The 21,422-nt window shown below is 34.8% G+C and overlaps 2 protein-coding genes across 5 annotated transcripts; both read left to right on the top strand.

Moving 5' to 3' along the window:
• Window positions 1-716: 716 nt before the first annotated feature.
• Window positions 717-14,964, top strand: LOC148198258 (uncharacterized). Of its 4 annotated transcripts, none has more exons than XM_088091410.1 (10): window positions 717-975; window positions 1,297-1,325; window positions 5,172-5,322; window positions 5,512-5,624; window positions 6,796-6,874; window positions 7,139-7,167; window positions 7,828-7,921; window positions 8,156-8,245; window positions 8,339-8,528; window positions 14,391-14,964. In XM_088091410.1, exons 2-10 carry the CDS (start codon window positions 1,297-1,299, stop codon window positions 14,681-14,683), a joined length of 1,068 nt encoding a protein of 355 aa, XP_087947536.1. In that variant the 5' UTR covers window positions 717-975; the 3' UTR covers window positions 14,684-14,964. The 4 variants fall into 4 exon arrangements, with proteins under 4 accessions (XP_087947536.1, XP_087947534.1, XP_087947535.1 ...); XM_088091408.1 differs by having other exon boundaries at window positions 1,276-1,325; XM_088091409.1 differs by having other exon boundaries at window positions 1,259-1,325.
• Window positions 14,965-16,043: 1,079 nt separating this feature from the next.
• Window positions 16,044-16,967, top strand: LOC124822308 (scarecrow-like protein 14). Its single transcript, XM_047294303.1, has 2 exons — window positions 16,044-16,183; window positions 16,238-16,967. The coding sequence occupies exons 1-2, from the start codon at window positions 16,044-16,046 to the stop codon at window positions 16,965-16,967; spliced, it is 870 nt and encodes a 289-aa protein (XP_047150259.1).
• The last annotated feature ends 4,455 nt before the right edge of the window (window positions 16,968-21,422 follow it).

Here is a 21,422-nt window from a genome sequence, read left to right as displayed (position 1 = left end):
AGATAAGTTTAAAAATTTACAGCATTATTGTCATTATTTTTGTTATTATTGATTGTAAATATTTTCTATTATAATACTTTATAAAAAATCAATAATAGGAAATTTAATTTTAAAATATATTAAAAGTGTAAGATCTATAAATTAATGCTATTTTACGTATAAGTCAGTTATTAAAATATTTTTTAGATAAAATTTATATTTGGTATTATATGGTTAATTAGTTAGAATTTACGAAGATGAGATAAAAATCATGTATATAAATACTATAAGTATGTATAAATAGTTTGTATTAAAAATATATAAATATAACATATGGGAAATAAGAATAAGTTATAAAGATATAAATTATTGATTGTAAATATTTTCTATTATAATACTTTATAAAAAATCAATAATAGGAAATTTAATTTTAAAATATATTAAAAGTGTAAGATCCGATAAATTAATGCTATTTTACGTATAAGTCAGTTATTAAAATATTTTTTAGATAAAATTTATATTTGGTATTATATGATTAATTAGTTAGAATTTACGAAGATGAGATAAAAATCATGTATATAAATACTATAAGTATATATAAATAGTTTGTATTAAAAATATATAAATATAACATATGGGAAATAAGAATAAGTTATAAAGATATAAAATGGTTATATAAAGATATAAAATGGTTATATAAAATATATTAAAAATATATAAATAGTGGTGGTATGTGCCGTTGTGTATGGTGTGTAGACGTGCTCTTGAACGCGGCGGGAACCAAAATTCGTGTCTTATGTTTTCTTAGAACCCTACCTCGTTCCCGTTACCATTTGAGAGTCCTCTCTCTTCTCTCTGTTTTAAATCCTCTTCTTCCAAAAACGCAAACCCTAGGAGTCAATTAGCGATAGGCGTGGGGGCGTGATCCAATGGAAAAACGAAAGGCGATTATGGGTTTTGGGTCGAGGGTTTAATTGTGGGAAGGCTTCGAACAAGGTATGGGAAGCTAACTTAGGTTAATTTTGATGTCCTTACGTTGAGTAATTTTGTTGTTCTGTTCTTTTGTGCATTGATATTTGTTCATACGTTGTTTTGATACTCCTTTCCTCTATTGTTGCCTTTCCTCTATTGTTGACGTCAAATGGTGGTGATCAGTTGATCATTTGGTTGAATAATAATAATAATAATAATTTTCATTTTCCCTTGTTTTCTCCCATCTTTGTAGTCTCTTTATTCTGTTTCGAACTTCTTTCTATTTTAAGGTTTAACTATTTTCTAGAATTAATGCTTATCTAGGTTGCTGTTTAACTTTTGAAGATGATAAACTCAAGCGAAGCTGAAGAAATGTAAGTTTCTGTTTGAACTCTGAATTTTATTTACCATAGTGTTTGATTGTTGGTTTTTGTTTGATTTAAGCCATATCTGTTAATAGGAATGCTGCATCGTTTTGTCCTTAAACTGGTCAAGTTTAACATTCCTTGATTCTCTCCCCATCTTTACTCATCTTGATTGGATGAATAATGGTATGATCTGATGTATGTAACTTACCAAATTGTTATAATCAAAATGATAAATTGCATTTTTGTAAAATAATGCTTTTAGGACGCCTTGAGCTTGAACATATTATAGAGTTTTTGTGCAGAACATTAGGTTGAATATTAAAAATTGGAATATCGTGCAGAGCTACATATTATTTTCTATTAATTGACTGTAGTAGGTTCCAAATAATTTTATGTCTATACATGAAAATAGATGATGTCTCTTTTTTAATAGGAAATTAATGTTCAAACCTCGGTTGTGGATATAGGTTTTATTGTCCTAACCATAGTACAAGAATAGTTGAGTCTGGTAGTGCTTGGTTCATTGAAAATAGACAATTTAGTGGGAGTGAGGAATCACGAAAGTGGACATTCAAGAGAATACTAGTCATGTTTCTACACCTAATGTATCTTCTCAAGTTGTTTTCTCTGGTAATGCTCCAATCCCACAAAATGAACATATAAATGTTGGGCTAGCTAGCAATGAGCAAGTCACAAATGAACAATTGATAGAGGAACCACAAGAAGCAGTATTAAGAAGGTTTGTAAGGCAGAAAAGACTGGTTATTTCGAATGACTATGTGGTTTACTCGGTTGAATATGAATGTGACTTAAGACCAAACATGACTCAAAAGGCAATATTGAAAGGTATAAAGCTAATTTAGTCACCAAAGGTTTCATTCAAAAGGATGGCATCGACTACAAAGAGACTTTCTCTCTTGTTTCTAAGGACTCTTTGAGAATTGTTTTGGCTATGGTGACTCATTATAATTTAGAGCTTCACCAAATAGATGTAAAGACCGCATTTCTGAATGATGACTTAGAAGAGGAAGTGTATATGGATCAATCAGAAGGTTTCCCAATAATAGGAAAAGAAAATTTGGTGTGTAAATTGAAGAAATCAATATATGGATTGAAACAAGCTTCCCAACAATGGTATCTAAAATTTAATGATACCATAACATCATATGGTTTTGTAGAGAACATCGTTGACTAGTGTATATACATAAAGATCAGTGGGAGCAAGTTTGTTATTTTGGTTTTATATGTTGACAACATTCTTCTTGCAGCTAATATTATAGGTATGTTACATGATGTAAAGAAGTTTCTCTCTCGCAACTTTGTAATGAAACATATAAATGAGGCATCTTATGTGATAGGAATAGAAATATTTCGTGATAGATCACAAAGATTGTTAAGTTTGTCTCAAAAAGGATATATTAACAAAGTGTTAGAGAGATTCAGAATGGAAAAATGCTCTCTTGTAATAGTTCCAATTCAGAAAGGGGACAAGTTTAGTCAAATGCAATGTCCCAAGAATGATTTGAAACGAAAGGCCATGGAGTCCATTCCTTATGCGTTCGTGGTTGGGACTTTGATGTATACTCAAACTTGTACTCGGCTAGATATCAATTTTGCTGTTTGAATGTTAGGCCGATATCAAAGTAATCTCGAAATGGATAACTGGAAAGCTACAAAGAAAGTTCTTAACAAGGTATCAAAGACTACATGCTCACCTACAAAAGATCAGATCATCTTGAAATGATTGGCTACTCGGATTCAGACTATGTTGGATGTGTGGATTCAAGAAAATCCACATTTGGATATGTCTATCATTGGCTGGAGGAGCAATTTCTTGGAAAAGTGCAAAACAATTAGTCATTGTTACTTCCACTATGGAGGATAAATTTGTGGCATGTTTTAAGGCCACTATTCATGCATTATGGTTGCAGAACTTTGTATCGAGGCTTGGTATTATTGATAATATTGCTAGGTTGATAAGGATTTATTGTGATAATTTTACAACTGTCTCCTTCTCTAAAATTGGTGAGTACTCAAAGGGTGCAAAACACATGGATTTGAAGTATTTGCCAGTCAAAGAAGTGCAAAAACACAGATTCAGCATATTGGTACTGATTTGATTATAACCCATTACCTAAAGGACTACTGCCCAAACTTTTATTGGCCATGTTGAAAGTATGGACATTATTGATAAGTCAATATTAACATGAAGATGCTATCTATCTATATTCATATGTATAGTTATATGCTTGTACTGTCATGACATTTGTGAATTCAATTAAAGTTATGTTTCTCTTTATTTTATTGTTATTCATATTAAGTTATATACATTTATTATTGATTGTGGTGACATGTTATGTTTATTTTAGAGACATGAAAGTTATAAAATTGATTAAAGTTATGTTATTAGTTTGATTATGTGATACATGGAAGGAATTTTGTCATTTATGACTTTTGTCCACCATGATCCGATCATTTCAATTTATATAAGAATGATGACTTGATAATTGTAATGTATGGTGTGCACTTAAAGTTTAGTATTAAAATTCATCACATGAATCAAGTGGGAGAATGTTAAATTATATTAATTTAATATTTGGTTCATGTAATTTAAAGAATAACTTTAATATAGAGATTGTAAAGTGATGATTATTAGAATATAAATGTATTAAAGTTATGAATTATTTTAGTCATTAAAAGTAATCCCACTTCTCACTTCAAGGAGGTCATTTTCAGTATTGTATTATTGTTTTTAAAATACTAGAAGTTAATGATAGTTAAGTAGAAAAGGGTTATGTTCTTCCGTTAACGAAAGATAATGTGTTTTTGACCGAAGAAGACTTCTTATCTGGGTAATTCTATATCATCGAGAAGCCATTAAAGAGAAGGGAAACATTAAGAGAACTTTGCAATGGATTTAGGTAAGTTCTTTACCTTCATAATTATGTATATAAGAATTTATGAGAACCATAGAATTCAAGATCTTGTATGATTTTCAGAAATTTAAAATATAAAATTGCTTACATGAATCCAAAAACCGGATCTTGAATTTTATGATTCTCACAAATTCTCGTACATAATTATGAAGAAAAAGAACTTATCTCGTTCTATTGCAAAGTTCTCTTAATTGATGTTTTCCTTTCTCTCACTTTTCTTTAATGGCTTCTTGATGATATAGAATTACCCAAATAAGAAGTCTTCTTCGGTCAAAAACACTGTTACCTTTCGTTCACGGAAGAACATAACCCTTTTTCACTTTTTATAAAAGTAACTATCATTAACTTCTAGTATTTTAAAACATTAATAAAATACCAAAAATGCTTTTTTTGAAGTTAGAAGAGGGATTAATTTTAATAACTCTAAAATAATCCTATAACTTTAATACATTTATATTCTAATAATCATCATATTCGAATCTTTGTATTAAAGTTATTCTTTAAATTATATGAATCAAATATTAAATTAATATAATTTAACATTATGCCACTTGGTTCATGTGATGACTATAAAATCTAAGTACTAAACTTTAACTATGTATCATTCATTAGAATTATCAAGTCATAATCCTTATATGAATTAAAATGATTGATCATGGTGGGCAAAAGTCATAAACAACAAGATTCTTTCCATGTATCACATAATCAAACCTATTCAACAGAGGAATACAAAGATCTCTGCATCCTCATTTTAATAAAGTTGAATTGTCAAAATAGTGGTTATGAAAATGGATTATTAACTCGTTTCATTTACTTCCTTCTCCACTATCCTTAGAAGAGTGGAACTTTGTTTTTAAATAATTTAGAATTAGTTGGTATTGCTTTTGAAGATGACAGTCTGATTGCTGCTTGGCAGGGACACAATGGATACCAAATTTGAAACAATTGAGGCTAGAATAACATCTATGCTTCCCCAACTCCAATCTGAGTGTGGCATTCTACAGAGAATAGTGTACAAAAATAAGAACCAGCACCGACGCTCTTCCTATTTCCAGCGTCTTTTGAAGGTTCTCTGCATGTTATGCTTTACAGTTTCTGCACAGTCAACATTCAATATGTAATTGCATAATGTTTAGCAAATATCATGAAAGTTTCTTTTTCTTTGTAACATACAATTTTTAAAATCGAGTTCATTTTTGAGGAAAATTGTATTTACATCTCTTGGGGCTTTGTTTGTTCTGTATTGAAATTTGTAGGTGAGAAGGGATTTAAAACTCCTGCAATCAGCAAACTTGGAGGAGCTTGTAACATCATGCCTCCATGTTATCAAAGGAGATAAACCAAGGCAGAAAGTTATTCTTTTAGAGAGGTAGCTCTATATTATTGCTAACAATTATTTTTCTTGGTGTTTCCCAAATCGTGTTCAAAGAATTAATTTAGCTATACAATTGTGCTAATGGCAAGGAAGTATGATTGGATGTTTAAAATATGTTGTATTTATATTTATATTGTGACGATATAACAGGCAATTAGTCTCTGGTGCTTAGCACTTTGTCACGAGGATTATTTGTTTCTAAGATATTGAATTTTTTTTTGCCTTTTCCTTATGTGTAGTTTGTGCAAGGTGTTAGGTTACTTTATACGAGTAACCTAAATCTACGCTCTCTTCTCACGCAAACACTAGAAGAATAGAAATAAAAGTATGTAAGTATGTATTATTGATTCTGTAATGTAGAGAAAATTACAAGTGTAATCTCCCCCAAGGAAGCCTATCTTCCTCCACTGGCAAATATGCGCAGTCTTTACCCAAAGGATAATAACCTCCTGGAATTAGGTTACAGGAATACTATTTATAGTGTCGTCTTCCCGCGCCCTACCCTTCTGCTAACCCTAAACTACTTCTATTGAATATCGTTCGGTACTAGCGTATATCTACCGTTCGGTCTTTGACCACATCCTCCCTTCTTGATGCCGTTCGGTCTATGCTCCCCCTTTGCCTTACCATTCGGCCTCTACTTCCCATCCTCCCTTCTTGGTGCCGTCCGGTCTATGCTCCCCCTTTGCCTTACTGTTCGGTCTCTACTTCCCATCCTCCCTTCTTGATGCCGTTCGGTCTATGCTCCCCCTTTGCCTTACCGTTCGGTCTCTACTTCCCATCCTCCCTTCTTGATGCCGATCAGTTTGTGCTCCCCCCATTGCCTTGCCGTTCGGTCTTCAACTTCCCTCCTCCCTTCTTGATGTCATTCGGTCTAAACTCCCCCATTGCCTTACCGTTCGGTCTCTACTCTCCTTTTTTTTATTCCTAACACAAGGCAAAGAGAAAAAAAATAAGAAATGGAAAACTTTGAAATTCTCATTTACATGATCTCATAAAAATAGGAAATGACTATTTTTAAACCATTATATAGATCTGTGTGCTGTACACATATTAAATGTGTGAATATGGATCATGCAGCGGTATTCTTACATATGATGATATTATAATTTATAACTCCTGTCATGTTGATGATGATAGTGTTTGACATACTGTTCTTTAACAGCTTAAAAAGGAGAAAATGTGATGGTGAAAAGCACAATTTTATGGAGCGATTGTTAGGAGCTGCACGCTTATTAGCTGAGGTGAAATTGCTGATCAATAATATTGTTGCTCTAAATTCTAAATGTTTTCCTTACTTAGTACCCTAAGATCAACATATATATATACTGTCGTAGGTCAGTAGCTGTCCTCTTTCCATTTATACAATGCACTATAATTATAATGAGGATTTGGTACAAATTGTATGATTCTAATTGAAATAATTTTCCCTATGCATCATAATGGGATTGTTTATATTTATGGAACCTGCTCCCTTATTTCAATTTATGTTTTGTTTTCTTATGCAGATGGTTGAACCAATACTCAAGGCTGCTTCGTATCCATCTGCTACTGTCATATTGTGATTTGTATTTTAATACTTGGCTCATGCTCATAATTTAATAAATTGGCCATACTACGATCATGGCATGATGCTAATATTTTTTCTTATTTCTTATAACATGCTCCCAATAGGATTGTGGTGTTATTTTTTCATTATCTTTCCCCCATTTAACTACAATGCTATTTGTAAAACATAAGGAGCTTACTTACATATACTTTGATTATATGCACTAACTTAATGCTGGACTTTTTTTGGTGTTCTATCTTTTTGTTTCTTTGCTTATGCTGATTTTTTTCCCACCGTGTTTGTTGGTTGATCTAGATTTTCATTGAAACATGGACTTCTTAATTCGTACTTGCCAGTGTTGATTTCATCTCCTCTTCCCTTCAACAGTCCCATATTATGTTGATTTTGAAGTGTTACATTTCTGATTTTGATTGGTTATGGTTATCTAATGTGAGATTTTGGTCTTTTATTTTATCCATGAATCATCATTCTGCTCTATACTTTGGAGAAGTAGAATACACAAACCCTTGAAAGTTTTTATCACAATTAATGTCAGAGAACTAGAGGCCCTTTAGTATTCCTTTTTATCATTTTATGAGAATCTGTTAAAATTGCAAAATAAAAGTTGTTTCCTTGACTATTTAATAGTGAGGTATCGGTATTGTTTGCACAATCCTTTTTTATGGGATTTTCTCTTACAATAATGGCTTTGCTTGCACGTCTTCGAGTCTTGGTTCAACAAGTAAGTTTTCCAAGTTTATGTATTTAATCTTGGCTATATCATTTATTAAGTTGCAATTTATCTAATGTAAGCTAATGCAAAAGTACTTTTTTTCTAATTAGCTGGTAAGTAAAAGACATTATTAGATTGATATTAGATACCGTAAAACGTAGATTTTACTCACTATGATCATGCATTTATCATATAGCATTATTGATCGAATTGACTTGAACCTCTTTTATACTCCTTGCACAGATATTACTTGATGTTGTTTCATTGTTCAACATGGTTTCTTCTCTCTCTATAACCAAACAGTCAACAAAAATAACTCTTAATGGAATTGAGGTTAGTTTGTTCCTCTAAGTTTTCCACATATGAATGTAAAATGATAGGCTGATGTATTTTCTTCTCCCTTATTGATATATCCTATTGATGCAGGTTTTTAGAGATTTCTATCCTCTTAGTGATGATTATATTACATTAGATTGTGTTTGGAAATCAGACAAGTTTATATTACACGAGAGGATGCATAAAAGGAAAAATGAAAGTCAAGCCGAGGACTCTAATGAACATGCCTCTGTCCAAACTTCAAATGTGAATTATAATAGTATTGACTCTTTTCTCGGGGGTAAGAACCATGATGTGCTTGTTTCTGCTGTTGCGTATTCTCGAAGTCTATTTTACTATTTAATTGTGTTAGTTCAGTTCATGGCAGTTTAACTGTTTTATATTGAACGTCTTTCTGTTGTTTGAAACAATTTTTTCCTTTTCATATTACTATATTACGGCAGTCAAGCATTTTATATAAGAAAGCACGGAATTTGTATCTTGTTGATATGACTTATATTCTGTAGCTTCTCTTTTTCTGTTCAGAATAATTGTGAGCCAATGTTCTGTTTATTTAGTTATTATTGTCATCGTTGGGCTACAGTCGAGTGCTATTAAATGACACAATACTAAGTAATTTGTTACCTACCCGAGTATAGGACATAACTAGAACGCTCACTCACACATTCTCACAGATAAGGAACAATGGAAAATAGCTGAATAAACCTCTTTTACTAAATGGAAACAACTGAATCAAAGAAAGCAAACAATAACTGGGAGCAAGATCTCTGTCAGTTACTTGAGAGCATAACTTTTCTTACAAAACTCACAAATCAAAACATACCTTTAACTCTAGGTTTCCCCTTTATTTATACTAATTAATTCCCTCCCAAAAAGGTAATGAATAATAGAAAATAACCCTATTTATTATAATTATTTGATATGAATATCTTTAGTCTTATTTACTATATTTAACTTATATGTAATAATATACTGAGATGTGGCTTTATTACTCTAATTATCCTTTGCTGAATATCTCTTGTTACTCTAATTAATTTCCCGCCCATCCTAACTTCCACCGCAGTTAGGATTCTTCCTTTCAACTGTTCGACCCTGGTCCTCTACCGTTCGGTCCCCTTCTCTTTCTCTCCTATACCTCCTTCTCTCATATACTTGCCAGCCCCTAACATTACCCACCGCCTGAAGATCAACCTTGTCCTCAAGGTTGAAGTCTGGATATTGATCTCTGATGGTCATGGCATCTTCCCACGTCGCCCCATCCGGTCCTCCCTCCTGCCATTCTATTAACACTTGTTGCCCCTCGTCCTCTCCTTGTTGTACCTGTCTTCTATCCAAAACTCTGATCGGCCAAAAAGACGGTCCCTCCACCTGCAAATCTATGGCAACTCCTTCTCCACACTCCTCTCCCCCACGGCCTTCTTCAATTGCGATACATGGAAAACTGGATATATCCGTGCGGTATCTGGAAGTTGAAGCTTAAAAGCCACTTCTCCTATCTCTGTATGACCTGGAAAGGTCCAAAATACCGAGCGGCTAGTTTAGGATGCAGTCTGGACGACATCGAGGTCTGCCGGTGTGGTCTGATCTTCAAGTACACCCAATCTCCCACCACATCTGCTGGTCTCCTTGCTTTGTCAGCCTGCTTCACCATCAGTTCCTGGGCCCTTGGTAGATGGAACTTTAGTTGTTTTAGTGCTTCGTCCCTTGTTTGTAACTCCTGGCCGACTGCTTCCACTAAGGTCTCCCCTGGTATGAACTCGTGCAAAGAAGAGGGAGATCTCCCATAACTATTTCAAATGGAGTACATCCCGCCGCCTCCTGATAGTTGGTATTGTATCAATATTCCGCCCAGGGTAGTACTATGCTCCATCCCTTTGGTTGTTCTGAGCAAAAGCATCTGAGGTAACCCTCCAACACCCTGTTCACTACCTCGGTGTGCCCATCGGATTCAGGATGATAGGCTATGCTCATCTTCAGTTGAGTTCTCTGTAGTTTAAACAACTCCTTCCAAAAAATACTCAGAAACAGTGGATCCCTATCACTCACGATAGGTATGGGTATCCCATGCAACCAGACAATCTCCTTTACAAACACTTTAGCTATGGTACGGGCGGAATAGGGGTGTTTCAATGGTATGAATTGTCCATATTTGCTGAGGCGATATACTACTACCAGCACAGCATCATACCCGTGGGACTTAGGCAACTTCATGATAAAATCCATACTTATCTCCTCCCAAATGGCGTTGGGTATGGGTAACGGCTGCAGCAACCCCTGTAGAGAGGATGACAAATATTTATGCTGTTGGCATACCAGGCAGCTTGCAAGAAAGTCAGTCACTGCTTTCTTCATTCCTATCCTGTAAAGTGATTGTGCTACCTTGCGATAAGTCCGATAGACCCCTGAATGCCCTCCTATTTGAGTCGTATGAAACTCTGCTATCAACTTAGGCACCCAGGCCGAGTGAGCTGAAATCACAAGCCTCCCCTTATAGTGTAATCGATCATGTTCTAGAGTAAACGAGGGATGCGAGTTGGGGTCCTTTCTTAAGTCTTCTATCACCTTCTTTAACGCTTCATCTGCTTCAACCTCCTCCAGAATCTCCCCGAAATCATGCCAATAAGGTCTGGCCACAATGCTCAACTCCTTTTCCTCCTTTGTGTCCTTCTTTCGAGATAGGGCGTCTGCTACTCTGTTGGTGACCCCCTACTTGTACAAAATCTCAAAGTCATACCCCAGGAGTTTCGCTATCCAATTTTGCTGATTCTGAGTGGTGATGTGATGCTCCAAAAGGTACTTCAGGCTTCTTTGATCAGTGTGAACCACAAAATTTTGACCCAATAGATAGGGCCTTCAGTGTTGTATGGCCAGGACCAACGCCATCAATTCCTTCTCATAGATCGACTTACTCAACGATCGCTCCGATAACGCCTTGATGAAGAAAGCAATAGGCCTCTTCCCTTGTGTGAGAACCGCTCCTATCCCTCTTCCCGATGCATCACACTTAATATGGAACGGCTGGTCAAAGTCAGGCGAAACCAGCACGGGTCCAGTGGTAACGGCCTTCTTTAATCTTGACATGGCTTCCTCCGCTTGCTCTGTCCATGTAAACTGCCATTTTTTAAGAAGATCAGTCAAAGGTTTAGTAGTTTTCCCATAATCCTTCACAAACCGCCTATAGTACCCTGTCAGGCCCAGAAACCCCCTCAAAGCTTTCACCATCTTGGGCTTCTCCCAATCTACCACAGCCTTTACTTTGTCCTGGTCCATCTCTACACGCCTCTCTGATATTCGATGACACAAATAGCTTATCTGAGTTTTGCCAAACTCACATATTTTTCTATTGGCCACCCATCTGTTCTCCTCGAGACTCCCTAGCACTAAACCGACAGGATCTAAGTGCTTCTCCCAGGATCGGCTATATGCCAATATATCATCAAAGAACACGAGTACAAATTTCCTCAGGTAAGGCTGCATCAGGCTGTTCATCGCACTCTGGAAGGTAGCTGGCGCGTTGGTGAGACCGAACGACATCACCATGAATTCGTAATGACCCTGTTGAGTCCGAAAGGCCGTTTTCTCTATGTCCCCTTCTCCCATCCGAATTTGGTGGTAACCGGACTTCAAATCCACCTTCGAAAAATACTTGGTCCCTCTCAATTCATCTAACAATTCCTCTATCAGTGGGATAGGAAATTTATCTGGTGTTGCCCGGTTGAGGGCTCTATAATCCACACAAAATCTCCAGCTGCCATCCTTCTTCTTCACTAGTATTACCGGACTCGAATATGGACTGGTGCTCTACCTTATGACCCCAGTCTTTAGCATCTCGGCCACCTGCTTCTCAATCTCCCCCTTCATCACATGGGGATAATGGTATGGCCTTACGTTCACTGGATCCGTACCTTCTTTTAATGGAATCTGATGAACCATGCCCCTTGTCTGGAGGTAGTCCTTTGGGCTCGTGAAATACCCTTGCATTCCTTATGGTTCTTTCTCTGTTGTTGGCGGCCGATCGGTCTGTCGCACTCCTGTGTGATCCATCTCTTCCTCTTGCGCCCCTGTTCTCCGTGGTTCCCGCTCGGTTTCCTACAGTCACTCCCGATCGGTTTTGGTGGGTCGACTGGGCTCCAAACGCGAGCTAGAACCAGTCGGTCTTCCCCAGGATTGATTTCTGCTCATACTTCCACTCCCAGCCTTCACGCCCCCTTGGACGTCCTCAACGTCCCTCGCCATCCTCATAGCTATCATCAACTCTCTCGGATCAAGCAATCACACTTGCTTTCGAATTCCATCCTGTAAACTTGCCATGAAGTATCCCATCAGCTGTGCTTTGGTCACTCCTTTTGTCTGTCCCACCAGAATTTCAAATTCCTGGATGTATTCCTCCACCAAGCCTGTCTGCTCAATGGCTGCTAGTCTCTCAAAGACTGGTCCCTAAATGCCTCCGAACCGTACCACTATTGCCTCCTTCAGTCCCGTCCACGTTTGGGTCGTCGGTTTGTTCCCTCCAGAATCTGAACGAGAATCCTGCACTACCCTCCATGTTGATGTACGCTAGACGCAACTTTTCCTCCTCAGACACCCCTTGTAACTCGAAGAATTTATTCGTCCTATTGATCCAGTTCAATGGATCACTCCCTTCGAAAACGGGTAACTCTACCCTTCTCCAATTCAAAGGTTCCTCCTGACGTTCAACGCCATTTGGTCCATTGCCCCTCTCACCGTTCGATCCACCTTCTTCCTCACCATTTGGTCCCCCACCGTTCGGTCCTTCATCCTTCTCGCCCTCCTCCTTGTTGACTTTCCCATTAACGGACCCCTGACTTCCGTCTGACTTCCCATCTAGGTGATGGGTTTGTACTGTCATCATTCTCATCAACTCTTGTAAATTCTTGCAGATTGCTTCCATCTTCGTCTCCATTACGCCTATGGACACCTGCATGCTTTCCTAATTTAACCCCTCGTGCTCCAGTTTGACTTTGACTGCACTCATCCTCCCCTCCATGACGTTTCTCACTCTTCTTTGTCACTCTGGCTGGCCTCACACTCTCCTCCTTCGATCCGGCAAGTCGGACCAATTGTTACGTATCCGAGTATGGGACGTAACTAGAACGCTCACTCACACTCTCACAGATAAGGATCAATGGAAAATAGCTTAATAAACCTCTTTTATTGAATGGAAACAACTGAATCAAAGAAAGCAAACAATAACTGGAGGATCTCCGTCAGTTACTTGAGAGCATAACCTCTCTTACAAAACTCACAAATCAAAACATACCTTTAACCCTAGGTTTCCCCTTTTATTTATACTAATTAATTCCCTCCCAAAAAGGTAACGAATAATAGAAAATAACCCTATTTATTATAATTATCTGATACGAATATCTTTAGCCTTATTTACTATATTTAACTTATACGTAATAATATACTGAGATATGACTTTATTACTCTAATTATCCTTTGCTGAATATCTTCTCTGAATATCTCTCTTGTTACTCTAATTAATTTCCTGCCCATCCTAACTGCCACAGCAGTTAGGATGCTTCCTTGCTGCTTCCAACCGTTCGGCCCTCCTGCTCCCCCTTTCTACCGTTCGGTCCCCTTCTCTTTCTCTCCTTTACCTCCTTCTCTCATATACTTGCCGGCCCCTAACATAATTCGATTGAATTGATCATGTCACCAGAGAAGAATATTAGCAGAAATTTTTAAAAGGGATCTCATGATGAATAATATAATTGAGAACTTAGTTTTTAGCCAAACCCAATTACATTGCCTGGTCAATGTGACCAAACTTACCTACTAGAATAAGACTATTGCTGTTGCATTGTTCTTGTCATCTTTGCTTGTTTTCGGATACTCTATAGATTTCTTTCTATTGGGCTTACAAAATGGCATCTCAATTGTTAATAGTTTCTGCTAGTGATTACATGCATGAAATTGTATACAAATCACAAATAAAATAATTACTTTTCTCTCCCCTTTGTTTGTGGTAATGTTCCCTTGTTTCAGAAAGCTCTTATCTATGTTAAGGTATGAGGGAAAGTCATTGTACGTAAATTTATCTTGGCATATACGCAAAGAGATTGTTTATGGTCGATACCTTTGTTTTAACCAAATTTTAGTAAATTGTGTTGTGTAGATGATCAGCTTGAGGGAGTGGAAGCTGTTGCTGCCAAAGAAGATCTCTGTCATGTAGATAATATGAATACTGATTTGTCAACTGACTCATCACAATTTGACACTAAGATGACTGTGTACCGTGAGGAAGGAGAAAATGAAGACACCACAAAAACCTCCATCAACGAATCTTCACAGCAAGCTCTTTTGCATACATCATCAAGGTCTTCTACCAATGATAAACTCCATTCTATGCCAAAGAAGGTGGCATTTGTCTCCGTCAAGGATCTTACATTAACTCGACCCACATCTTAGTGTCTGTTTGCTAGCTGTTGCACGTTACCAACACTTGGATCATGTTTGGGCTGAAGCAAGAATTCATAGCTTCTGTATAATATTTGTTGCTCGATGACGTGGAAATATGGCCAAATTGAGTCATGAACTATTGATGTTAAGATATTCTTCAACTTCATGAGAGATTGAAGTGGCCAAACAATGGATGACATGGGAGATTGAGTCATGGCTATTGTTGTTTATTTACTGATGTAAATGCAAAGACTAATTTTAAACATAACAAGGTAGTTTTATTCTTTTGATTTCTTAGCTTTTGTTCTGAACACTCCTTGGTATGTACCAATCATATACTTTTTTAGGTCGAGAAACCGAGAAACATGAATCATATTTAAACATGCATTTGACTTGTTTCTTTTAAAACGAATTGCCATTTGATGGATTAAGGAGAGCTTGGGTTTGTTTCACTTTTAACTTAAGTATATTTTATATTTAACTAAATTACTTTACTAATTTATTATTTAACATGATTTTCTTGAAGTATCTTTACCTACACCTTACATTTTAGAAAAGAAAACTAAGAATTAACTCTATTATTGTGATATTATTAAAAACTAGTGGTAATGAAATAAAATTTCAAAAAAGTGGATGTTAATTAAGCTCCTTGTCTGCGTTATAACGACAAGATTATATTTTTTAAAATATAAATTTCAGAATGAAAAAAGAACTGTCTATCCTATCCATTGCTTAAGAACATTGAGTCATCAAAGACATTGGAAGCATGATTGCATAAGAACAATAGTACTTGTAATTGGAAGTGGTATATTAGGTTTAATGTATCAGTAAGTCTCTATTTTTGTTCAGAATCTCAAATAGGTCTCCTTTTTTAGCGTCTCAATTGATTCCTTATTTTTGTAAAATTGATGTAAATAGACTTTTTGTCAAATTAATCAAACAGTGTTAAGGATTCTGTCACCTGGCATGCTGACATTGTAGTTTTAACATACGTGTCATTAAAAACGTGTGTCAATTATTTTATTTTAAATTTTGAATTAAAAAATTAAGTAAACAGAGTAAAAATTTATTTAAAGAAAGGACAAAGTTGGGAATTCATATTTTACTTTCTGCTGAAAGTCCCACTCTCTCTGCAATTGCGAAATCGAAATGAAATTGGGGAAATTTGATTTTTAGGGCTCGTCACTCATCCACAAAATCCTTGTTGTTCAATTGGAAGTGCGAGTGTTGATGGGTGAAGAACATCGACTTGAAATAACTGTGCATGTGCAACTGGAAATGTCGTTGTCTTTTCTTAGCCACCTTCATTTACTGTTAGTCATGGATCGCATATTTGGATTCTTCTATCGCCAAACTATTGGCACAAAATATGTTCAATGATGTTGATTCTGTTTCCCAGTTCAGGGGAGGATTAGAGGAAACTACCAAGCTTCTTCCTTTTGGCCCTAAGCTTGTAACTGGTCTTCATTCAAATGGTGAAGAGCAGAAAAATAATTTTGGAAATCGTGGGTAATGAACAAATGCTATAGATCGGGTGTTTCTGAGTGTGGAAAATCTGGGTAGTGAACACAATTCCTTGCAGAGTGGAGTAGTGAAAGGTGAGGAGCGAGATGGAGGGAAGGACCGATCAAAGAAAAAAGGGAGGAAGAAGGAAACTGTGGATTTGAGGAATATTTTACTGATGTATGCCAATGACATTAGAGCTGCCACCGAATTACTAACACAAACTCGGCAACACTCTTCTCCCTTTGGAGATGCATCGCAGAAGGTAGCTCACTACTTCGCCAATGGTCTTGATGAACGCTTGGTTGAGGCTGGTTCTGGCGGTCATGAACAATTTTCTTTCCTGAACTCTCAGAGGATTACTACTGCAGAGTACCTGAAGGCATATGAAGTGTTTCTATCTTCCACCCCTTTCAAAAACTTTACATATTTCTTTGTAAACACAATGATTATGGAAGCTACTGCAAAATCAGAAACCGTCCATATCATTGATTTTGGCATCCTATATGGTTTCCTGTGGCCAATTCTTATAAAGTTTTTATCAAACAGAGAGGGTGGTCCTCCCAAGCTGAGGATCACAGGGATAAAGTTTTCTCAACCAGGATTTCGTCCCTCTGAAAGGATTGAGGAGACAGGTCACCGTCTTGCTAACTATTGTAAGCGTTACAATGTTCCCTTTGAATATCATGTCGTAGCATCAAGAAACCCTAGACCTCAACTTCTCCCAATTCGATTTTTGATTCCGATTGATTTCGCAGAAGAGAATGGAGCTTTCAGCACTTACTTTTAATTGATTTCCCAATTTTGTCCTTACTTATATTATATTTCCACTCTGTACACTTCATTTTTAATTAAAAATAAAATAAATAGAATTAAGACACGTTTTTAATGTCACGTAATTTAAAATTGCACTATCAGCATGCCACATAACACTCTTAACGAACGTTTGATCAATTTGACGGTAAACCTTTAATTGTTTCAATTTTACAAAAAAAAAAAAGAACCCAATTGAGACGCTGAGGAAAATGGACCTATTTAAAATTCACGTCGAAAATAAGAACCTACCGAGAGATTAAACATGTATATTACAAACAATAGGATGAAGGGGTTCCTACTGCACCAAATAAATATTAGAAGGAATGTCCTTTAATTAATATGAGTTTCTTTTATAATTTTTATTATATTTTTAATTACAAGTACCAAATATTATACTTGAAATATATATGAATTTTGAATAATAATAATAATAATAATATCCTCTTTATGAAGTCCAAGAGTTATAAAATCAAGTCATTCATAACTCACGTTCCTATCTTTATTGATTGGACCTTAATGTCCTTATCCAAAGTCAGTGACGGTGCTTAGTTAGAAAAAAAGGGGCCTTGTCTCCTCAATTTCTTTTTATATATAAATTAATATATTATTTAAAGATTTTTAAATTTTTAGTATATTTTATATATTTAACATTCTAAAAATTCATATTTCTATAAAAGAGTTCTATCACTCTTAAAATATTTATTGAAAATGCCTCTATGCCCAAAATGAATATCAAAATAATCCCTCTTTTTGTCACCAATCCTGTTCTTTAAAATTTATTTGTTCTGATAAGTTTTGAAAAACATTGTACCACTATCTCGTAAAACAAAATATACATTTATTAATTTACATTTAAATAATTAAAGTATCCAAATACAAAGAATTCATAAACAATTATAGCATTTTCTCCAAAGAAGGCTAACAAATAATAATTTACAACTTGTTTTGAACCATTGTGTTGTTTCGGATAAACACAAAAATATTCGAATTTATGTTTTAATAGTTATAGAAAAAAGCGAATGTATCAAATGCATAGTTAATAAAGTTCATATGTATACATATTTAATTTAATTAATTATAGGTTATGTTTTCTATATGCAATCACATTCTGGGCCAAGTTGGCTAATTCCAACCTCTATACATTTCATAACATTATTTATATTCATTGATCATTATGACCTTATATATAAAAGAAATTGTTAAAAAAAAATTATTAATATTCATACTTTACTTTTCACAAAATTTATTAAAAGACTTTGCAAGATTTATTACAAAAATTCAGATGGATATATATAGTTATAATAAATACATTTAAATAATTTGTTAAAAAATATTATATTTTATGTAACATCCTATTTTAATAGTGTAAAATTACTAAAATAAAATGTACATATATGATAACTTACAAGAAATATAAGACTATTAGAACAGAAAATTCTATTTTTGAAGAGAAAAATTCTCTATCTTGTTGCTTCACTCTCAACCAATAGCTAGTTCAACTAAAAAGATGTCTCTTTTCTAAACTCACACCGGTTAAAGTGATTATTGCAAAAGAGAAAACAACACACAGACAAACAAACACAAAAATAAGGGTCAATTAGAATATAAAAACAATTCATAATATATCTAAACATTTTAAACATTCTACACATGATACAAATATCACACAAAACCAACCAAACACTTTATACATGACCACCCTTTGATTGGACTGTCCAGACTTAGAATGAATGTCGAGCTATGGCGGGTTATGCACTTGTGGTGGCTTCTATTGCTTTGCAAAGACATTGCTAATGAGTTTCACCCTACCACACTCCCAAGGTTAGTGTGTTTCACGCCTTGGATCATATTGGAAGCACCCAAGACTAAGACCTCCTGCTACTCTCATCACATGTGTCAATCCTCTTTATTTGAGAATGAATGACCATTAGAGTATCAGGATAACCTCAAGACTAAGCTCCGTACATTCAAACTAATGATACTTGAAACCACACCACGATGTTCCACCTTGGAACTAACTTTCATAACTTTAAAACCATATGAAACCATATATGTATCACTTTACTTTTACAATGCATACCAACATATGAAAATATTGAACATACTTCAAATAACTAGAAACAACCCAACAAGTCATCATAGAACACATAAAACAATTGATGTCCAAGACGCAAAGTTGAAACCAGAGAGTTCCACAACTTAGTTGTGAATGCTTCCACAACCTATGGATTTGTCTCAAGAGAAACAAATTGAAAACCAGCAAGTTCAACAACTAAGTTGTGACTTTTACTACTGCTTGTGGATTTACTTTTGGAAGTGTGAAATTGAAAACAGAGAAGAACACAAGCAGATTGTGGATTTTTCCATGAGTAGTGGAATTTTTCAGAGTAGTTACTAACCTCTTGTAGATACACTTCAAATCTCAACTTAGACACTTTCTCCACACATTCTAATGTTCCTTAAGACCTCTTATGCATTGAGCAGCATTGAAAAACACTTTCCTAACTCAAATTTACTATCTCAAGCCAATTTAACTACTTTAAACCACTCAAACTCATTTCTATATATCTTTCAACACAAATTTTCTGCAACTAACAGCTTGAACAAGTCTTAATAGACTTAACAACATTCTCCAAACCATCACATTTATTCCAGACCATCTAATTTAGAATCTCACTAGTGAAAACCCTTGAAAATGAACCCAAAAACATACAAAACACACTCAAAAGGCTAACAACTAGTTCCACATCAAAAATTTGTTAACATATGACTCAAACAAGTCTTAATCACCCCTTAGACCAATCCTAAAACACTATATTTTCAAGGTAACCTTTATCTTAACTTTTCACCTGTCAAAACCCCTTTTTAGCCCAAAAACTACTTATTTCTTTTGCTGAATACAAAACAAAGACTTATCCAAAACAAAGACAGTTTGATAACTCATATTTCATCCAATTTAGTATCTCAAATTCATCACACACAACATTTACATCAGAAATCACACTTCACCTCATCATTCATCAGTTTTCACATCAATACACAATATATACAAGCAACTCAACATACTAAATTTCTCAATGCAATACAATTTCACAATTCAATCAATAATTCACCATACAAACATTAATTGGAACTCGTTTATCAAACAAATCAAGTAAACCTCACTTCTCTTACCTTACACCGACGATACAACGCTGAAAGAACACCCCGATTACATCTAACACAAGGAATTTCTAGAAACATCTATGAAATACCAAATTAAAAAAGTAAAAATCCTTAAGACCTTAGATTTACCAATAAGCTCAAAGAACAACACATGACACACATGCAATGGAAACATTCATGCATCAACTGGAATAAAGAGTGAAGAGCAAAAAGTAACTGAAACTGATTAGATAGGAATGTAGACCTTGTCGCCATGGTCGATTAGATACCTCCTGATCGTCAAAGAGATGACTCAAGAGTTATAACTCTTAGAGAGAAGGTACAAAACTCTAGAAAAGTATTTTCTAGAGAGATGATAGGTTTTAAAATAATGAAACTCATTTATAACAAAATTATTTATAAATAAACCATTTAATATCACAATAATTGAGTCTCATTATTTTTAAACTATTATCACTTCTAAAAAATCATTTTCTAGAATTTTACATTTTAAATATTTAACCATTTATAAATAATTTTCTGTATTTATAAATTGTTACGCATTTATCGTAATTGTTATAATTGTCGTTTTTTTGAAAATTAAAATTTATTGATTTTTTTTTTGTTAAAGGTTAATATAATATAAATTATTATTTTTATTTATATACTTATTTTTAACATAATCTTAAATTAATTTATATATTATGATATAGAAATGAAAAGAGTAAACTGTTATGATATACAAATTGTTTCATTGTCACTAGTACAAAAACAGCGTATAATGTCACGCGTTTAACGTCCAACCACTGAAAAGCTAACGTTAAAAATGACCGGTGACATTTTTCTAAATAAATGCAATTATTAAACGTCGTTTAAAATTGTAATTCGACGTAAAATGATATAACGTCAAATGTCCCAGCGTTAGACGTCAGAAGGTTAGTGAATTCAATAAAAATTTGAGTGGGAGATTGAAAATTCATTCACTTTATCTTAGCGCGCGAGACCCTCTTCTCTTCTCAAACTTTTCTCGAACGAAGTTTGATGACCGTCACATGTAATCTTTCTTTCATTTGATACAAATGCATTTTATGTATGATTTTCGTTTGTTTTGATCGATTATTTTCGTGTTTTTGTCCTTTATAGGCGCATTCTGCTTTCTCTGTCATTGGTGACAACACTTTATTCCAGCGAACCCACCTTTTGAAGGTTAGTTTTCATTTTCGTTTTGAAAAACTTATTTGTTGAACTTGTTTGTTATTGTTTGGTTGAACTTGTTTGTTGTTGT

Source organism: Vigna umbellata, chromosome 5, assembly GCF_029865625.1.
Source record: "Vigna umbellata cultivar VRB3 chromosome 5, Vumbellata_1.0, whole genome shotgun sequence".
Taxonomy (NCBI): Eukaryota; Viridiplantae; Streptophyta; class Magnoliopsida; order Fabales; family Fabaceae; genus Vigna; species Vigna umbellata.
The sequence above is the reverse complement of the archived record's forward strand: the minus strand, read 5'-3'. Positions and strand labels throughout refer to the sequence as shown.